The 18490-nt window shown below is 33.1% G+C and overlaps 2 protein-coding genes across 2 annotated transcripts; one reads left to right on the top strand and one right to left on the bottom strand.

Moving 5' to 3' along the window:
• LOC123708318 (homeobox protein rough-like) lies at window positions 1-11964 on the top strand. Its single transcript, XM_045658987.1, has 3 exons — window positions 1-304; window positions 11189-11309; window positions 11847-11964. Exons 1-3 carry the CDS (start codon window positions 1-3, stop codon window positions 11962-11964), a joined length of 543 nt encoding a protein of 180 aa, XP_045514943.1.
• A 1411-nt stretch (window positions 11965-13375) lies between these two features.
• On the bottom strand, window positions 13376-18490 carry LOC123708778 (heterogeneous nuclear ribonucleoprotein A1-like). The gene is made up of 8 exons (XM_045659654.1): window positions 18357-18490; window positions 18152-18206; window positions 17596-17819; window positions 16986-17230; window positions 16343-16537; window positions 15715-15903; window positions 14798-14888; window positions 13376-13893 (listed from the first exon to the last, which is right to left on the bottom strand). Exons 2-7 carry the CDS (start codon window positions 18179-18181, stop codon window positions 14809-14811), a joined length of 963 nt encoding a protein of 320 aa, XP_045515610.1. The 5' UTR covers window positions 18182-18206; window positions 18357-18490; the 3' UTR covers window positions 13376-13893; window positions 14798-14808.

The following is an 18490-nucleotide window of genomic DNA, read 5'->3' as shown; positions in this document are numbered from 1 at the left end:
ATGGAAAAAGTACCCGAAAAGCACGATGTTCCAAAAGACACAACCATAAAAGCACCGAGACCGTCGTCACCGAGAAAATTTTTCGCGCGTATTTATGGTCATCTAGAGGATAATTCCACAGATATTGATCGAAATCGACCACAGAGAACCGAATCACATGAAAGTGAATCCTCCTCGGATTTGGAAATAGGGGAAGTGGATACTCAAAGGCCGCAGTGGCCCCAAGCTCCCTTACCTTTGTGTCCTCGTCCTATACTGATGCCCCATCATCAGCTTGCCTTCGGTGCTGGTCTGGCTGCGTTCTGTAAGTACTTCGCCTTTTTATTTAGTTTTTGCAAATAATATGTAAGCTAATTTAATTACATAAAAAGTTTATAAAAATATATATTGCATTAAAATACTTACTTTCTATAGTTTTATCTAATTTTTAATTATTTTTTTAATGTACCTACTAATAATTTTGAAGAAATGAACTTATAGGCTTCTCATACTCTGCCGTACATAGTTATTAATTCCGAATAAACGGTTACTTAAGCTTTAGTAAAGATTAAGTTATCCAATAGGAGTTTACTCGACGTTCCCACTGAGTTGCACCATTAAGTGTAAGATTCAGACACGCATATACGGAATATATCGAAAACGTTTTATTCTTTGATATATCAAATCGGAGCCATAGTACATAGTTCATCATATCCTATTTAATATTACTTTAAAGATTTAATGGATGAGCGGTGACTTCAACTGTCCTATTGTTTACAAACAAATACTATTTCACTAGGTAGGCAAACATATACCAAGGTAACGCTGAAAATGTTTAAAAAATGAAAAGCGGCTTAATGTAGACAGTTGCCAATACTTTTATTGTTTTTCGAAGTGATCTCCGTTCCTCTCTTCACATCGTCGTATTCGATGGTACCTCTAAGAAAAGTAGTGGGCCCATTCTTCCTTAGGGGTCTCTACTATGGCATTTTCGTACGCTTTCACTGCATCTTCAGGGCTCGTAAAGCGAATACCTCGAATTTTATCTTTAGTTCTTGGGTGTAAATAAAAGTCACAGGGCGCCAGGTCAGGACTGTATGGCGGATGTCTCATTATCTCGACACCTTCCATAGTCAAATATTCACCAGTCCATGGGAAGGTGTTTCTGGTTGTCGATTAAAGTATGGGGAATTAATCTGGTACAAAGCTTCCTGACGCCTAAATGTTCGTGTAATATTTTTTGAACTTGACTCATACCAATGCCTAGGCTTGAACGTATCTGCTGATGGGTCCTTCTCTTATCTTCCTCTATCATGCGCACAGCACTCTTATCTTCAGTAGTCACTGTTAAGGGACGTCCCTCACGCGGATCATCATTGAGAATGCTACGTTGGCACGAGATGGGACTTCATTAAGAAATGCTAATCGCAGCGTAACATAGCTTTGTTGTTGAGTATAATAAATTGACCGAAAATTTTCTCGCGTTAGATTCATTTTCACGTATAACAAAAGTTTTAGATTTGCCGCCATTTCACAAAAACAAATGACAAATGAATGCAATATACTACATTAGGTTACCAAAAATTTAAATTTAGAAAAGTTTTCATTAGCAATTTTTCTAACTGGCCCGTTCTAAACATTTTCAGTGTTACCCACGTATAATACAATAACTATTCTAATAGCTACTGGGAATAGAGTTTAGAAAATAAATAATTAAGATATATTAAATAAAGATTAAATATGCAAGGGTCAAAGGCCTTTAAATAATCAAACGTAACGATCATTCTGCATGTTAATGTTTCGTCGGGTATCGAACTCGGTCCTTCCAGGTCCTACGCCATGGGACATACACTATGTATGCGGTAATAATAAACTATGCTGATGTACATTTATATATGTTAGTTGTAATCAATACCTACGTTGGTCAGAACACACAAATTTCTGTATAGATTTTATATTAACAGATTTTTATTAAATTTTATTCCACTATGAATGTCCAAGTCTAAGCTATTTATCTTTTTTATCAAGAAATATTATATTTATAATACTATACCTATTTAACCACGGCTTGAATAATTGAAAACTCTCGTGTTATAGTTAATTGAGTTAAACATATTAGGACGACCGTGGGGGTCAATTAAAATCAAATTTTGAATCGATATTGACAGAAAACATTAACAGATTATGTAAAATCCTATTGAGCAATTTCATCTACTACTAAATAAAATGCCTTGTGTCTTATTCATAAAAAAATGACTGTGTGACTCTCCTGAACCCTACGCGAATGATGAATGCAGACCCAGTGGGTTTACCCCATTCTAGGGTTTTGGGGCTTCCGATATAATCCCGGTGTTGAGTATATTTATATTCTGTACGTCCTAAGCCATGTAACATGTATTGATAATTGTGATAAAACTCTAACTTTGCTAATTGTTTGTGCTTGCTTGTTTGAATTCAATCGATTTCTATTTTAAACATAATATTCGGAAGTTATTTATATAAATATTTCTACATTTTAATTAAACTTCGGTCCTTTAACAAAAGACCGTATCAATTATTCAAAGGCCGGTAACGCACTCGCGAGCCTTCTGGCATTGAGAGTGTCCATATCACTTAAAATCAGATCAGCCTCCTGTCCGTTTGCCCACTTGTTCTATAAAAAAAATCTTCATCCTATCTACTATCTAATCTAAACTAAACAATCTTAATGATCTCAAGGCATTTTCCTTCGCACCAACGTTATGTGGAACCAGCTGCCTGAACTTAAGGTCATTCACGAAATGAGCGTACCAATTCTTAAAAGACAGCATCGTACCAGCAGCCTAATTTTCAGTCGATCTTGGAGAATCTATATGCATAAATGTGTCGTAAACTAAATCGAGCAAGGCATTGATTTAAATCAGGTATTGCAACATACGACAACATACTACATACTAGTTTCAACAAAGATACATTGTTTTATAAGATATGGATTTCCAAGCATTGGTATTTCACGGTATAATTTCGTTAAATTAATTATTTAGTAAGCTTGTGATCTTGAAATATCTTTATTTTGTAGTTTTGTTATTATATTCATTGATAAACTTAATAATAAATAATAATAATTTTGATATTTAATTTCAAATATTATATGATTCACTTGCTACATTTACTTTGTATGGAAACGTGGTTCGACATCAATAGCAAGTAGGTAGCACCTACTAATTTTTTATTCTTATTACTTTCTATTAGTATATAAAAAAGATATATACATAAACATCGCATATATAAATCATTTAATTACACTTATGACAATAATGTTATCGTGGAGGAAGGGTTGTGTAAAGTTCCTCGAACTCAAAGGGAAGATCCTGAACCAGCCTAACTTGCCGGTCGGTCCGAAGGCACCAGTGGCTAAGGTCCATATGTTGCATATATATATATATATATATATATATATATATATATCATTAGCGGCCGGAATATCTTAGCGCGTTTCAGGGTATGAGGTCATGGCAGTGATTGTAGCCAGTTGTATATTGTAGGTCTCTCTACATTTCACTTTTGAATAAAATATACCTAAATACAGTTTAGGCAATACAATTTCATCTTACCGCTACAAATCGATATCTGGTCAATCCTAAATTGACGTTAATAAAAAAAAACAACTTATTCGATGCCATAGTTTCGACGTACTGTTGGCCTAATAATATACCAGGTTCGGGGTGTATAAACACTATATTTACACAATAATAAAGCCGATAATAAAAACTAGCCTAAAAAAATTTATTTTTTTGTTTTTCACCGCCGAGCAACAAACACAATTATGTGTAATGAGAATTTACAGTTATTCGATTAATAAAATGTTTGAAAAAAAGACAAAAATATATCGGATAGGATCACTTAAGAAAACAATTAACAATTAAAACATTCGTTTTAAATATTTAAGCGCAACGTACATATATAACTAGCTTAATAAAACATTTCAAGGAAAAACTATTTATATTCTTCATTTCAAACGTTGAATGAAAATGAGATAAGGAACTCTTAAGAATTCTGGACGTCCGATCCACAAAGACATAAAAGGCTCGAAAATAAAATATTACTAGAAAAATACTCTGAATAAATATAATGGACAAAACCTTCTTCATACTTAATCCGTTCTCACTCAACTCTTTGGTGGACGCTCTTTATGAATATTTGAGGAAAATTTTATCCTATGTTATACTTTGATGATATTCATTTGGAGATTGAGATTAAGTTTACGTAAAACGTAACTTAAAAATTATTAATTAAATACTAAACGTAATAGAACCTATTTATTTTCTTTTTCTCTCTTTTGGTAAATTTATATTTTATGCATTGACTTTATTAATGTCAGTTGACATTTGTGACTATTGTTTGTATTATAAAGTTTGGCACTTTTAATTAGAAATAGCTCGCTTAATTGCCCCACATTTTTTTCAAAGTTTATTGTAAATATATATATATATTATTTGATTCTTGTATTTGCAATAAATATATCACTTAGAAATAAGTAAATCAGCGGCGCTGCAACCTTTTTAGTTCAGATTTCTGATCATTGGTCGATCTAATAGGCAAGTAGGTGATCAGCCTCATCTGTCTGTCACACGCCCGCGACTGCTTGGGATGGACTGTTTAGACCCAAGCCGGTTTCCTCACGATGTTTCAATGAAAGTGCACTGGTGCAGCTTGGGATCGAACTTAAGGATGAGAGTCTCGAAAGTAAATCACTAGGCGTCTGCTTATTACGGCATTTGTTAATTTTATAAAATTGAACTGATCACGGTTTGTAGTTATTTCTAGTTATATTTATAGGAAATTCAGGCGTAATGTATCGTCATCAAATTTGTGTTTATCTTGAATGAGTTTGTACATTTACGTCATGTCTCAATCTTATTAACACGACAAGTCGATAGAATCCTTTTGCCTGAAAATAGAATCATAATGGTTTGTCGCGTCGTTTATAAGTGTCTCGAGGCTCGTGTCTGTGGAGGCGGAAGGCGGAGTGATGCGATTACCACACCACGACTGAATGCCCGCAATGCTGGCGCTGTATCCCATTCTGTTTCACTGTTGTGTGAAAATTGCCGGCAATTTTGCTACACCGCGGTAAAATCCATTGTTCAAGTCTTATAACTATTACGGAACAGTGGTCCGTGAAACTGAATAATGAAAATTACTTCTGGCGAAAATTATGAAAACAGTTGTTTGGTTTTCGTGTAATGATTTTGTAAAGTAACTGTTTGTATATAACGGCCTGTCACGAAAGCACGAATGGTTAATTTTATTTTATATTTTTTAATGTATTCGTTACACACAACCTATTCCACAAAAACATATATCATTTTAATATTGAGATTATTTATTTCATTATTTTTCAAATTGTTTAAGCTCTTGCGGCTAGTTACAAGCTGGTTTATTTACTGTTTGTTCCGGATCTGGTTTCAATCTATCAATAAAAACTTTTTTCAAACTCAATATTTCAGTTTGATCCGCAAAGAAGCCTGATAAAACCTTTCGTCCATCGGGACTAAGTACTGGTGTTTATTTGGTTTGACCACGCAGAAAACAATGAATCCTTCGTTCCTATGATTATATTTAAATAGTTTATCTTACCCGTTTATTTAAATTACTCTGTGCTTATTGTACTTTTAATTGGTCACAGACAGCACGCAGCCTGAAATTTACTTGTCTAATGAAACATATTTTTAAAATATCATATATAGTCACAGTATAAAAATGTTTTCTAAATAATAAGATAACAAACCTCATTATTTACTCAACCAATCGTTGGACAATAAAAAAGTTGCTATAATTGTTAATTGTGTGTAGTCTGTGAGACGTGACACCCCGTGAGAGATAGCACGTGCGCTGTCCACTGTTTTGGAAACATAACATTGTGATTTGTATTAGCTTAGCCACAATTTGTATCACATTTTTAAATAAACATTTTTTTTTATATCTAGTTAGGCTTTCGATTTTCAAACCTCATACCGTACTTTTGAGATTTTGCGAGACCCGGCTTTGCACCAATGCAACTTGAATGCATATGTACCAAAAGTAGTATGGTGAAGGTAAGTTATCAACGATGAATGACGTAACAGGCAAGTGCCAGTCAGAGACGAGGAGTATTATCGTCTAAGACACAAAATGATCTACAGAACACCTACAGAAAATCACTGCATAATATAAATAAAAAGTGTACAATTAAGATTTAAAACTAAACAAGATTTATATATATGTAAAAAAATAAAACTATAAACTAGTTTAGAAAGATTATTTATGAGACTTGAGGCAATCTGCCCCCTAACTGAATAATATACTTATTAAATAATATATAATATTTATCAATTGAAGTTTTCCTAAATCGAAACGAAGAATTGTATCGGCTAACACTAGGTATCTATGAAGATTAATTCAAATAGAAGCTATCTCTCGATGCATATCAGTTTGAATAGAAAGCCAATGAAGCAGGCGCGCCTGGAAATATCTTTACAAAATGAAAATAAAAGGTATTTAAAAGAAATCAGGTGTTCTTTAATCTCGATGTGATGGTCGAATAAATTTGTAATTAGGGGATCAGTAATGAATATTTAAGGGAGCAACCCCAATCTATGCTTATTGTTAGTATTGTTGATTAATCAGTCTTTTTAAATGGCGGAACACCATTACAGGGGTAAAATAATAAATATTCGTAATAGTTAAGCGCTGATTAAGATAAGCGGGTTGAAAACTATATCCTATAATATTTATTTTAAGTATAATTGTGAAAAAATTTAATTTGGAGAATTATACTTTATCAAAGACAATAAAAGTCTACTTAGTTATCTTTGATTTTACTAACGACCAACGCTTCACGAACATAATATGGTAACTTATAGTCTGTTAAATAGAAAAGTAAGTGATCAAAATATTTTTAGAAACATCGACACTTATTACAACTTTTTTAAAATCATAAATGTATAGCTTAGTAGTTTTAAGGTTTTCGCGTTAATCACGGCAATAATGCTAGTTGAGTCGCGATGATTTAAAGTGACAACGCTCAGTCAGATTAGAACCCCATTGTGGCTCAATTACACACAAGTGGTGAGGGGACACAGCTGACAGCTCTCACCTTAAACATTTAAATTTAAATAAACATATTGTTATTAAAATACTAACGATTTATTTTAAAAGACGAACATTGTTTCAAACGACAAATAACAAATTTTGACGATGTGAACAAGGCTCTCCTTTCGATTGTCCATTGGTTTAGTATGAATAAACTTCTACGTAATGCGAAAAAAACTAAATGCATTAAGTTTTGTGCAAAAAATGCAATACTAGACCAATTATAAATGATGAGGAATCACTATGGATTCAAAGCTTCAGTGGACCTCTCATATTAACGGATTGGCGAAGAGACTTAGTTCTGCAGCTTACGCGGTTAAAAAAATTCGCTCCCTAACTGATGTCGATCCAGCTAGACTTGTTTATTTTAGTTACTTTCACAGCTTAATCTTATCTTATTATTATGTGGCCATGCTGCTGATGTCGAAACTATTTTCATCCTGCAGAAGAGGGCTATTCATGCAATCTATAATTTAAAATGTAGGGAACCTCTTAGAGATAAATTGAAGGAAATTAATAAGCCTTGCCCTCGCAATATATTTATGAAAATATTATGTATGTTTACAAAAATAGTGATAAGATTACTAGAATAGAACATACGCACAATGTTAATAATCGGAACAAACGCAGGATTTCCCCGTAATAGACTAACTAAAGTTAGTAATTCTTTTTTTAGGAAAAAGGATACTCTGCTTTAATAAAATCCCAGAGGCTCTTTTATCTCTGCCTTTTAATAAATTTAAGAAACGTATGTAAGCTGTGTAAAAAGGCTTACCTTAAAGTTAACGTTTATCTATTTGATAAATGATCCTGGGACTAGTGCTAGACAGGCTACTAATTAATTAAGTTGTTTGCCATGTTGTATGATGTTTTGCTATTTTAAAAGAGTATCGAGACTTTTTTAAGTCGGCTTTTTCTCTCGGCCTACACCCTATGTCTTCTTTGCGGATGAGTAGGGATGTTTGCGATTCAAATTACGTGGAATCTTATAATCATATTTTATTTTATATTAATATTGATCCGTTGTTAGAAAATGTTAGACCATAAAGACAAAAATTATTGAAGACTGGTAGTAGTCGAGTGGACTCAGTTTCCGCACTTAGACGCGCATTTGTTCCGTTCTGGCTAATTAAGCCTAGATCCTTCCAGAAGCTCAGAAGTTTCCGCTCTTATCACACATCTCCGAGTAATTCTTCTTGTTCGGAAGCCTCAGCCACGCATATCAGGACTACGTGGGTGACTGATTCCTCTGCGTATTGGAGACTAATAAACGCATTGTCAATTTTAAAATTTTAATCGTCAATTTTAATAGGGATGATTAATAATTTTGTAGGGATGTATACTTATTTAAATTAAATGACGTGAAATAAATGATACTTGTATCTTACGTTCCATAATAAACATATTTTATTATTTATTTTATTTACCTCTTGTGTAAAGATATTCCCGTAATCAGTTGTTGGTTGACAACGCGCCATTGGAAATATAGTGTTATAAAACGGGAGCGTCATATAATGACGAAACGATGGTCACGTACGCTTCATGTGGTCGTAGATAAAGACTGCTTATATCGCTCAACTAAAACATATACGTATAGTTTTTTCTCACCTCCAAAGCGGGTTTTCCCATATTATGAGTACGAAAACGGCACATGAAGATTTCGATAATTCGCAAGGTGTGAACCCTCACACAATAAAGCTATCTAGTAAGGGTAGAAATTTGGAAAAATAAATAATATGAAGGCATGAATTTCTCTATACAACTCAATATAGTTAGTATAATCTCCCTCAGAAGCTGCCTTTTGTTTGTTATTGCTATATTATATTCGGGGAGTGGCATTTAGACAGTAAACGTAAACGAGCATCACGCACTTTACCGAACTAACGATACAAAGCATGCGAATACGTACTTTTTGTCTAAATAGTGGTATTGTTCTGTTAACCATATAAATTCTTCTTCGTAGAAATTAGCAAATGTCTCAGTTCACGTGTATATTTCATAGTCGTTATAACAATACATTTAAATTCAGGTTACCACGACATGCTATTCAAAACTTTTATAGAGGGCTTGTTTTTACTTTCTTGTATTACTCGTTTCTCCGTGTACTATTATAGTTCCGTATATGACTTTATCTAATTATATAATAATTAAAATCTGGCCTAAACCATAAAGATAATGATTTTGTCAAACGGGTGAGCCTTGGTTTTCATCGAAGCCTTAGATTAGAAAGGCAAGATAGAAATTTTAACAACTCTAAATATTTAAATATGATTTAATTCAGTTTTTTATTAATAACATTTAACGATAATTAAATCAATAACATAGCATAAGTGACATTTTAATTCTTCCAAATATCGCGAGCGTCCATAATAAGTTATGACAATTAAGTGCATTCAATCGTAAATTGACAAATGAATCTACTCGGACGTACAATATGGCTTCATTTGTGTTTGACACCAGCAACGACAGTTGTTTAGTAAAGATTTCCGTACGTCCTGTGATAAATAATTGATTTATTAATTATTTTCACCAACAGAATATTTAACACATGATCGCGTTTAGATGGTAAATGTATCTAATGTAAATAATAATCATTATAGGTAAATAAAAAACTTCCTTAAACACTTTATTAGTAATTAGGAAAGGGGTTTTTATTAGTAAAATAGTAAAAATCGCCTCCATGCTTCAGTAACAGTAACCGCTAGAGAAACTATAAAACGCAGTTATACATATATAGCAAAAGTTATGGGAGTTATTGGAGACTACGTTAATATTGCTCAACATGGCGTTAATAAAGAGGTATCAGATTTCAATAGATATCGATTATATCCGTGATTCACTTAGGGTCAATTTCCGGGACAATATGGTGCGGAATGAGCTCTTACAAGTAATTTTTTATTAGAAAATCACTTTCCGCTGATTGCAGGAACTAGAGAAACCTTAATGTGCCGGTAAGCTTTTAAACTGTAACGGACACAGCACATGTTGTTATTTAAGATATATAATTATTTATTATTCACGCGTTCCGAAAAAAAATTTAAACCTTATGTATACCCAAATAATAAATGTTGGAAAAAGGCGTAATTTTTACTAACTAGTAACGACTAGTTTTTTCGAATTTAGAGATACTTCCGGAGAAACAATATTGGCTGTATTGTACCTTAATATACTTATACTCTGTCAAACGCGATTTAGTTGAGTAGGTATTATAAAAATATATATTTTTTAATATATTGGCAGTTTGGTTAGAAGCTGATAGGGTGATAGGAGTGACTATTTGCGATAATTTTATCCAAACGCATTATGCAAAATTGAAACATTTTTGAGATATCAGGTTTTTTTATGTTATTTCAAAATCATATATTTTCTTCTGATTTTTAAAACGATTTAACCCTAATAATATTAAAAGGACAATTATCGGTCCAAATTCAGTAATGCGAGACAAAAAACTAGTTTTCCGCTTAGACAACCATTTTTTAAGGCATCTTCAAATCACAAAAAAAGTTATGGAACTCGTATTGCAAATTATTTAAAAACAACCGTTTTCTTAGCTCCCTTCTTGCATATGGAGGACTTACAAATAGTCACATCTCTCCCCTTTAACGAATAAACAATAACCCTGTATATACGCTTTCGTCAATTCTGGATTTGAAGAGAAAATCTCATCAGTCTCAGATTTTTGGATCTGTTTCGTGATCATTAGGCGATTGGCAAGGGTGATGAGTATTCTGTGCCTGATGCCATCGACTTTTCTTTGTGTCTAAGACGTGCCGGTTCCCTCACGATGTTTACTTCTGATGTCTACTAATGGCCACATAGACAGGCAAGTCTAATGGTGCACAGCCGGGGTTCGTACCTACGAGCTGCCAACATGGCTTAAAGGTGAAAATATAAATAATAATAGGTTTCGAAAATCGAAGATGGAATAACCAAAGCAAATTATTTTTTTCAAACTTAACCTTTCGTAATACATAGTGTATCAGATATACTAATGACTTAATTTTTAGTATATTATCATAACCCAAACTTTGGTTTGTTGGGGCTCTTGTGTATTAATTCGATAGACCCCTTAGTGACTTGCAAATTGTTTTAACAGTAGCCCGAAGAAGACGCAAAGAGAGCCGGCCGCGACGCCAACGAACCACATTCTCTGCCCATCAGACACTTCGTTTGGAGCTTGAATACGCAAGAGGAGAGTATGTTGCACGTGCTAGAAGGTGATTAGCATAATATACTATAATATTTGATGTAGTGGTAGCAGAGAAGTCAAGGACGCCTACGCATTGGATTTACTAAATCCAGACAATTATGGGTCTCTACTCTCTCCACTATCACTTTCAACGCCGTTTTGTAGGCAGCAAGTCGACTTATAGGGCTTTTCAACATAGGCATGCTACGATCGCGATTATCGATGATCTACAAGCAAAATTTGTGTACCTAATTCAGCAATGAAAACTTTAAAAAAAACCGAACTAGGTTCTCGTGCGGAGGACAAATTTTTGCGTCTGTTTTAATTTTCTTTATATGTATAAAGATCTGAAAAAAGTAATTTCGTTCTTAAACATGTCATGTTCACTGATTTATAGCAACACATACCGGTTTCCTCACTACACACTTTGTCTTTTAGATGAGGCAGAGGGCGTCGAGTCTCTAGAGTCCTAATAATTAATACTTTTCGTGTAAACAATTTAATTAACATTTGTTTGTACATATAAACTAAAGGTTGGTCCTAATAACAGTGGTATTTTTTGCAGATGTGAATTAGCGTCCGCCTTATCACTTAGCGAAACACAAGTTAAAATCTGGTTTCAAAACAGAAGAGCAAAAGACAAAAGAATTGAGAAAGCGCATTTGGACCAACAATACAGGTAATATATAAAGACAGTTACACTAGAAACTCTAATGTGTGTATCTACATATAGAAACAGGCCAATATTAAAAAGTTGAACTATTTATATTTTTATCGAATTCACTTTTAAAACTACTGGACTGGATTTCAATTTCAACAAATGACAATTTTTGTTTAATATTTACTTCGCAAGGCCGGGCAGGCTGCTAGAGTAACTATTATCTGATTAAGTTTACCTATGGTAGCTGACCTTTTGACACTGGCCATTCACGCAAGACAGCAAGTGCAAGTGCTATTACTTAACCATAAATACCTCGATGTCGGAAACGCTATCAGGCGCAGGATTGACAGCGCTAAGTGCTCAAAGCTATCCATCTGACGATGTTATGTATTATCTCCCGGGATTCGAACCCGAGACCTACAGCTGAACATGCCACTTATCCAACGTAGCTTAGGAGCAGTTACGGTGTCATTTATTAACTAGCATGCTTCAGAGCATGTACCTTGATAAAGTTTAAAGTGTAATATATAAAACACATAACAACAATCACTATACAAAGCATTTCCAGTAAATGTTTGTTTTATTTTTCGGTTTTCAGACAATTAGCAGCGGCATCCGGTTTCTTTCCGACCATGTTACCTCCGTCATACAACGCGCCACCCTGCCCCTGCTTACCAATACAACCTACGTCCTTGGCCAATGATAAATAAACACACACAAGAAAATCCTCTGAATAGTTCTAAAATCCACCATACTGTTATTTATCGTGATCGTGAAGATCAGAAACTTATAAAGGGATACTTTAAATTTAACCCTTAGACTTGACCGTATGGGAAAGTTCAAGCACATATTTGGGGGTCATTCACTCCACCCAAAGGCCATATTGTGATGAAATATAATTTGTACAGCAGTTTCCTCAGGCAAAAAAATTACGGTCCTAGAACTCTTCTTTCTTTATATGGTTTAGATTGATACTGTTTGTTGTTAATGAGGGTATGATTTTGTATATTATGTATGTTCATTTGTTTAGTTATATTTCTTAACAAGGTTTTCTTTACATAATAGGAAGTAATATTGAGCGAATCTTGAAGTATTTACAATGATAGTGGTTTATATGTACATTAATTAACATAAATTATTTGTTATAAAAATATTTTTTGTTATATGCTTTGTGTGACATTTTTGTAAATTAAAAATCTAATCAATAGACAATAATTTCTTATGTATAGATATTCATTTTATAATCTATATTTGCATAGACTATTTCCCTTATAAGCTTTTTTAAATTATTGTTAATAAAATCTTCGTGCTTACTTAAGTTATTTAAAATACATATGGTGTATATAATATTTATAAAAAACTGTATTTCTGTACATAAAGATTTTAACCAGACTTGGTTTTTAAATTCGGAATTAGGATAAATAAAAGCCACATTTTATTTCATAAGTTTATTTCCATCAAAACTTACCATGGCCTTTTCCACGAACGATGGCTCAGGCGTAGAAGAGTCCATGGAACATAGTGTTATTTTAAATATTGCACACAACACCAAACAATTAGAAATATACATAGCCTTAACGAAAAATAAAATTTGACATGACCGCGTAACAATTACAAATTCATTTGATGTACATAAGCTAAGATCAAAATATAAGTTGAACCAATCTGGAATGTCAGAGTAACTATGTAAAAGTGTATAAATATCATTTTCTTACTACCTAGGAACATATGCACAGTTTTCACAAAGAAAATAACGACTTCATGTCAAACTTAATAATAATTGGACAGTGTTCTGTGAATATAATGTAAAAACTGTGATCAGAAATAGGATTCCTCACATTACCTTAGGGTAATTGTGTAACCTAACCTATGTAGTGGTTTCCTCTCGGCCCTCACTAGTGCTGTCCTACTCTAACCTCCTGCCTAGTCTCATCTAAGCGCAACTTGGTACCTAAGTATTAAAAATCTCTTATAAATATTTGAACACCTAGCATATAGAACATCCGATATCAACGATGAATGTAATAATAAATCCTAGTTATAAAAAATAACCTTCGTAATGAACTGCTTAACATTTAATTAGGTAACATAAAATTAATTAATTAGCTACTATCAAATTTATTTGAAGTCAACTAACGAATGTCTGAAAGTAACAATCTTAAGCTCCAAAAAAAACCAATTGCGATTGATTTGTTTTGCTTGTTGACACTTTACCCATTGCACCATTCAACATAATATAGTTGTTAATATGACAGTTGACTTAATTGTAATTTGTGTTTAGAATTTATTTTCTGTATGATTGTAATGTAATGCATTATAATTAAATAGCATGTTGTCACTGTCTTATTTCTTACGAAGTGAATTGTCAGTGACTTGTGATCATGTGACATATACTTAATTTTAAAAATTTTGACTCGCAAACAAGAACAAATTAAGGAATTATTATCTTTAATCTAGGCAGTGTACATAAATGTCTCTTGCTATAGTTAAAATGTTTAATAATAACAGTGACAATCGTAAATAGACCAATTTCGACTGGATTTAGCCTGTATATTACACCACTCTATAACTTTGCTATTAATTACATTAAACGTCAAAACACCGATTTTGATTAACTTATTTTGTACTATGACACTAAATACAAACTGTATGAATAACTACAAAATTGAAAATGTAACCTACAGACATCCGTTAGTTACGTCTTATCAACTTCTCTAGATTGTATGACATTACAAGTAACCGCCTGTATTTTTAGTTAAAAAATCCTAAAAACCATCTACGCATAATCTGGTTCATTATTTGTCTATATATATATATATATATATATATATATAGATTTGGTTAAGAATACTTACAAGAGATTGGATTAGAACCGCCGAGGATTACCACCACTTGAGGCATTACTGAAGTTACCACCGCCCCCGCCACCACCTGTGCTGTAACCACCTGTAAAAAATTGTACAAATTACCCAAAACATACTTATTTCTATAAATTAGTAGTTGTACATGTACTAACAACAAAAGTCTGAAACATAAGTTTTAGACTTGAAGAAAATACTTTCTCTTTTGGCCTTACATCATATTGTAGCTATTTATAGACACAGACATAACATTTATTACTAACAAAACACACACACAGAAACACATAAAATAACAATAAATAAAAAAAGAATAATAATACAGAGATAACAATTTTTTTAAAAGAAAACAGTTTAATTGTGTAATGCGTGTGTGCTGTGGTTGTAATTGGCCCTGGCTCAACATTATGCTGAGGAGCAGAGTTGTTCCACACAGCGGGTCATTCTGCCAGAGACCACAGCAGCTAAGCTAAGATAATTTTTTTCACTATTATGGTCGGACAGTAAACATATGACGCACAGCAAACAACAATCCACACCAGTTTTGATTTGTGTGGACTCTGCTATGCAGAACTGTGTTCAATAGTTCAACAACACAGTGTTATGTTACATTATATATGAAATGTGTGAAATTTAGTAGCATTATAGCAATTATTTTCAATGACACTAACACCACATATGTATAAAAAGTAATAGCGCAAAATGGCCCACTATACCATTGTTCATACAAATATTAAAAATGCCTTGTCAAAGACATGGTATATATGAATACTTGGAATAACCTGCCATAATTAATAATATAACTTTTATTGTAATAATGTATTGTTTTGTATTTGTAAATAACGATATTAGTTCTTTTTTCCTAATCAATTAATGTCATTCAATCGTACTTAATAATGCAAAATAATAGTTACCACCGCCATATGGCTGTTGCCTCTGGGCATTGAAGTTGGGCCTCATCGGTCCACCTCCAAAGTTTTGTTGATAACCACTTCCAAAGTTATCAGGACCTTGGCCCCAACTCTGGTTTTCGTAACCCTGGTTCCAGCCACCGCCAGAGTTATCCCAAGGATTCTGGTTATTCCAGCCGCCTTGGTTATAACCTGTAATATTATGTTATTTCAAAAGTGAATAAATTTATAGCTTTATTAGCTTAGGGCACTGGTTCCTTCATGACAAAAAGTATTCTGGGAAGCTTGATGAACTTCATCATATTTAATTGTATTTGTGTGAACTGCAAATTATAATTACTGTAGCTAGCTTGATTGAAAAATCAGTCATAAATAAATGAATTTACACAATAATATGTAACTTAGACATTCCTATGTTTCTCACTACAACACTGGGTTAACTGCTATAAACAGAAGAGAATCCTGACAAATTCTTGTACAATACAAAATTTAAAACTTGGAAGAATTATAATTTGTGTTATAAATAGCCCCAAGAGGTTAACAATTAAAATAAGAATTTGTTAGACATTATTCCTCTCAAGTAAGGTAGCCATCTTATACAATATATAATATTCTATGTCAATATATTTACCATAATCAACGTCTTCGCCAGAGTTCCAGTCCTGTCCCCCCTGCCTTCCCCCCCAGCCACTGCCGCGACCACCTCGCCTACTCCCCCCACCCCCACCACCTCCGCCACCGCCACCGCCGCCGCCCCCTATCTCAGACTTCGATAGGGCTTTCTTCACATCTAATCTGTGCCCCTTAACCTTGTGATTCTGTTGCACTGTAAAAAAAATGCATTCTATAGGTTTGCATTTTGCCTCTAGGGCTACATTGGGTTAATCTTACAATAATATTTATAAAATTTATATAATTATCTTCTTCATAATTAGTATATTATTCAGGTTAATTATCATGACAAACATTAACTAATCAGGCAATTAAAAACTTATAAATGTTCATATAGACTGTAACTATTTATTCAAAGTCCGCTGCCTTCTAATCTGCATGGAGATGTCAAAGGCATTGTATGGATCAAGATCAAATTGTAACGAAATAGAAGATAGTAAATAGCAATTTTCCTATCTAAACATTAACAATTTTTGTTTTACTAGCTATATTACTGTACGCTATGTTACCTGACCTCTCTGGCCTATACATTCAGAAGTTGCATTAGATATGCAAAATTTAGATAATACTTTTCCTAAAGATATGTTAAAAGTCTTTCTTACAGCATACTCTATCAACAGGGTCATAATCATCAAACTCCACAAAACCAAATCCTCGTTTCTTTCCAGTTTCTTTCTCAGTCACAAGAATAACAGATTGAACTTCTCCATATGAGCTGAAGTACTCTTTCAAATCTTCTTCCTCTATATCTTGCCTTAGACCTCCTACAAAAAGTTTTTTTACTGTAGCACTAGCATCAGGCCTAGCAATTTCTTCTCTTGGAACTGCACGTTTGGGTTCTACAACTCTGAAAAAAAATAAAAATTCTGGAACATCAACCAATGTTCATTCTAGTTTCATAACATATTTTCTAAATCAAGTTTGGCATATTTGACAGCAGCAAGTTGATATTATGATTTAAGATATAAATTTGAATGTGGACCTAAGTTTTTATTGACATTTAGATACCAACAAGAGCAATGTTGCCTAATTAGTTACGCATTTGGCTCTCAACCCTAAAGGTTGTGCATTCAAATCCTGTCTCAGAAAAACAAGATGCAATCTGGAAGAGGGAATAGGCAATGGTGGAATTGAGGCAAGAAATGAAATGAGTTCAATATAATTTTGTTTTGTAAGTAAGAAAAATTTTGGTTTGTTTAGTAACACACTTACCTGCCATCAATTTTATGGGGTCTGTTTTTCTGAGCATCATCTACCATGTGAGCTTGTGAATATGTGATAAAACCAAAACCCCTTGACCTCTTTGTTTGGGGATCTTTCATGACAACAACATCAACAATTTCACCCCATTGTTCATAAAATTCTTTTAAAGAAGTATCAGTTGTCCGATAATCTAAACCTCCAATAAAAAGTTTCCTTGTATGCTCTGGCTCTTCCTGTAAAATGTTTTAATTTAGTTATTTTTAATACCAAACTGTGGCTAATATACTATATATATATACTGTATATATATATATATATACATATATACATATATATTTAAAATATTTTATCTATCAGTTTAGGTAGGTTGCCATATAAAAAATATTACAAAAAATCTGACTCACAATTTTTTATTTGACTAATCCGAAGTAACAGGGGACCAATTTGTATAATTCAAACAAAATCGATAATACAACATTCAGTAGATATAGAAAACCATTTGATAATATTAATTAGTTATTTTTTTTAATTATTACTTTTTTTTTTTGTTATTAAAGATACTTACGAAATCATCACCACCGCCGCGAGGTTTCATTTTAACTCGGTGTAGATTTTCTTATCTGCAAAAGGTATTAAAAATTATTGTATAGGAATACAGTTTACGTAGCAACGAGAAATTTGTGGCAACGAAATTATATTGATATACAGTGATGTATTCTAAACTATGCCTTCTCGGCAATCAAATAGTAGAAATTGTACTTAGCTTGTACCTGTTTATATTTTAACGCAAAATCTTAACACGCAAAGAAAATTTAGAAATAAATGCCGACTAGCGTTGCAATTTCGAACCATAAATCACAGGCTACAGAGTACTGACTAATACCGAACTGCGAACACAGAGTCT

The sequence above is a fragment of the Pieris brassicae genome, chromosome 4, assembly GCF_905147105.1.
Source record: "Pieris brassicae chromosome 4, ilPieBrab1.1, whole genome shotgun sequence".
Taxonomy (NCBI): domain Eukaryota; kingdom Metazoa; phylum Arthropoda; class Insecta; order Lepidoptera; family Pieridae; genus Pieris; species Pieris brassicae.
This window is presented reverse-complemented; position numbering and strand designations above follow the sequence as displayed.

Coding starts and splice junctions, on each gene's coding strand:
- LOC123708318 (XM_045658987.1), top strand. CDS start 1: ATGGAAAAAGTACCCGAAAAGCACGATGTTCCAAAAGACACAACCATA. Junction 305..11,188: donor TGCTGGTCTGGCTGCGTTCT/GTAAGTACTTCG, acceptor TTGTTTTAACAG/TAGCCCGAAGAAGACGCAAA. Junction 11,310..11,846: donor TATGTTGCACGTGCTAGAAG/GTGATTAGCATA, acceptor TATTTTTTGCAG/ATGTGAATTAGCGTCCGCCT.
- LOC123708778 (XM_045659654.1), bottom strand. CDS start 18,181: ATGAAACCTCGCGGCGGTGGTGATGATTTC. Junction 17,231..17,595: donor CCCCATAAAATTGATGGCAG/GTAAGTGTGTTA, acceptor ATTTTTTTTCAG/AGTTGTAGAACCCAAACGTG. Junction 15,904..16,342: donor TGGCGAAGACGTTGATTATG/GTAAATATATTG, acceptor ATAATATTACAG/GTTATAACCAAGGCGGCTGG.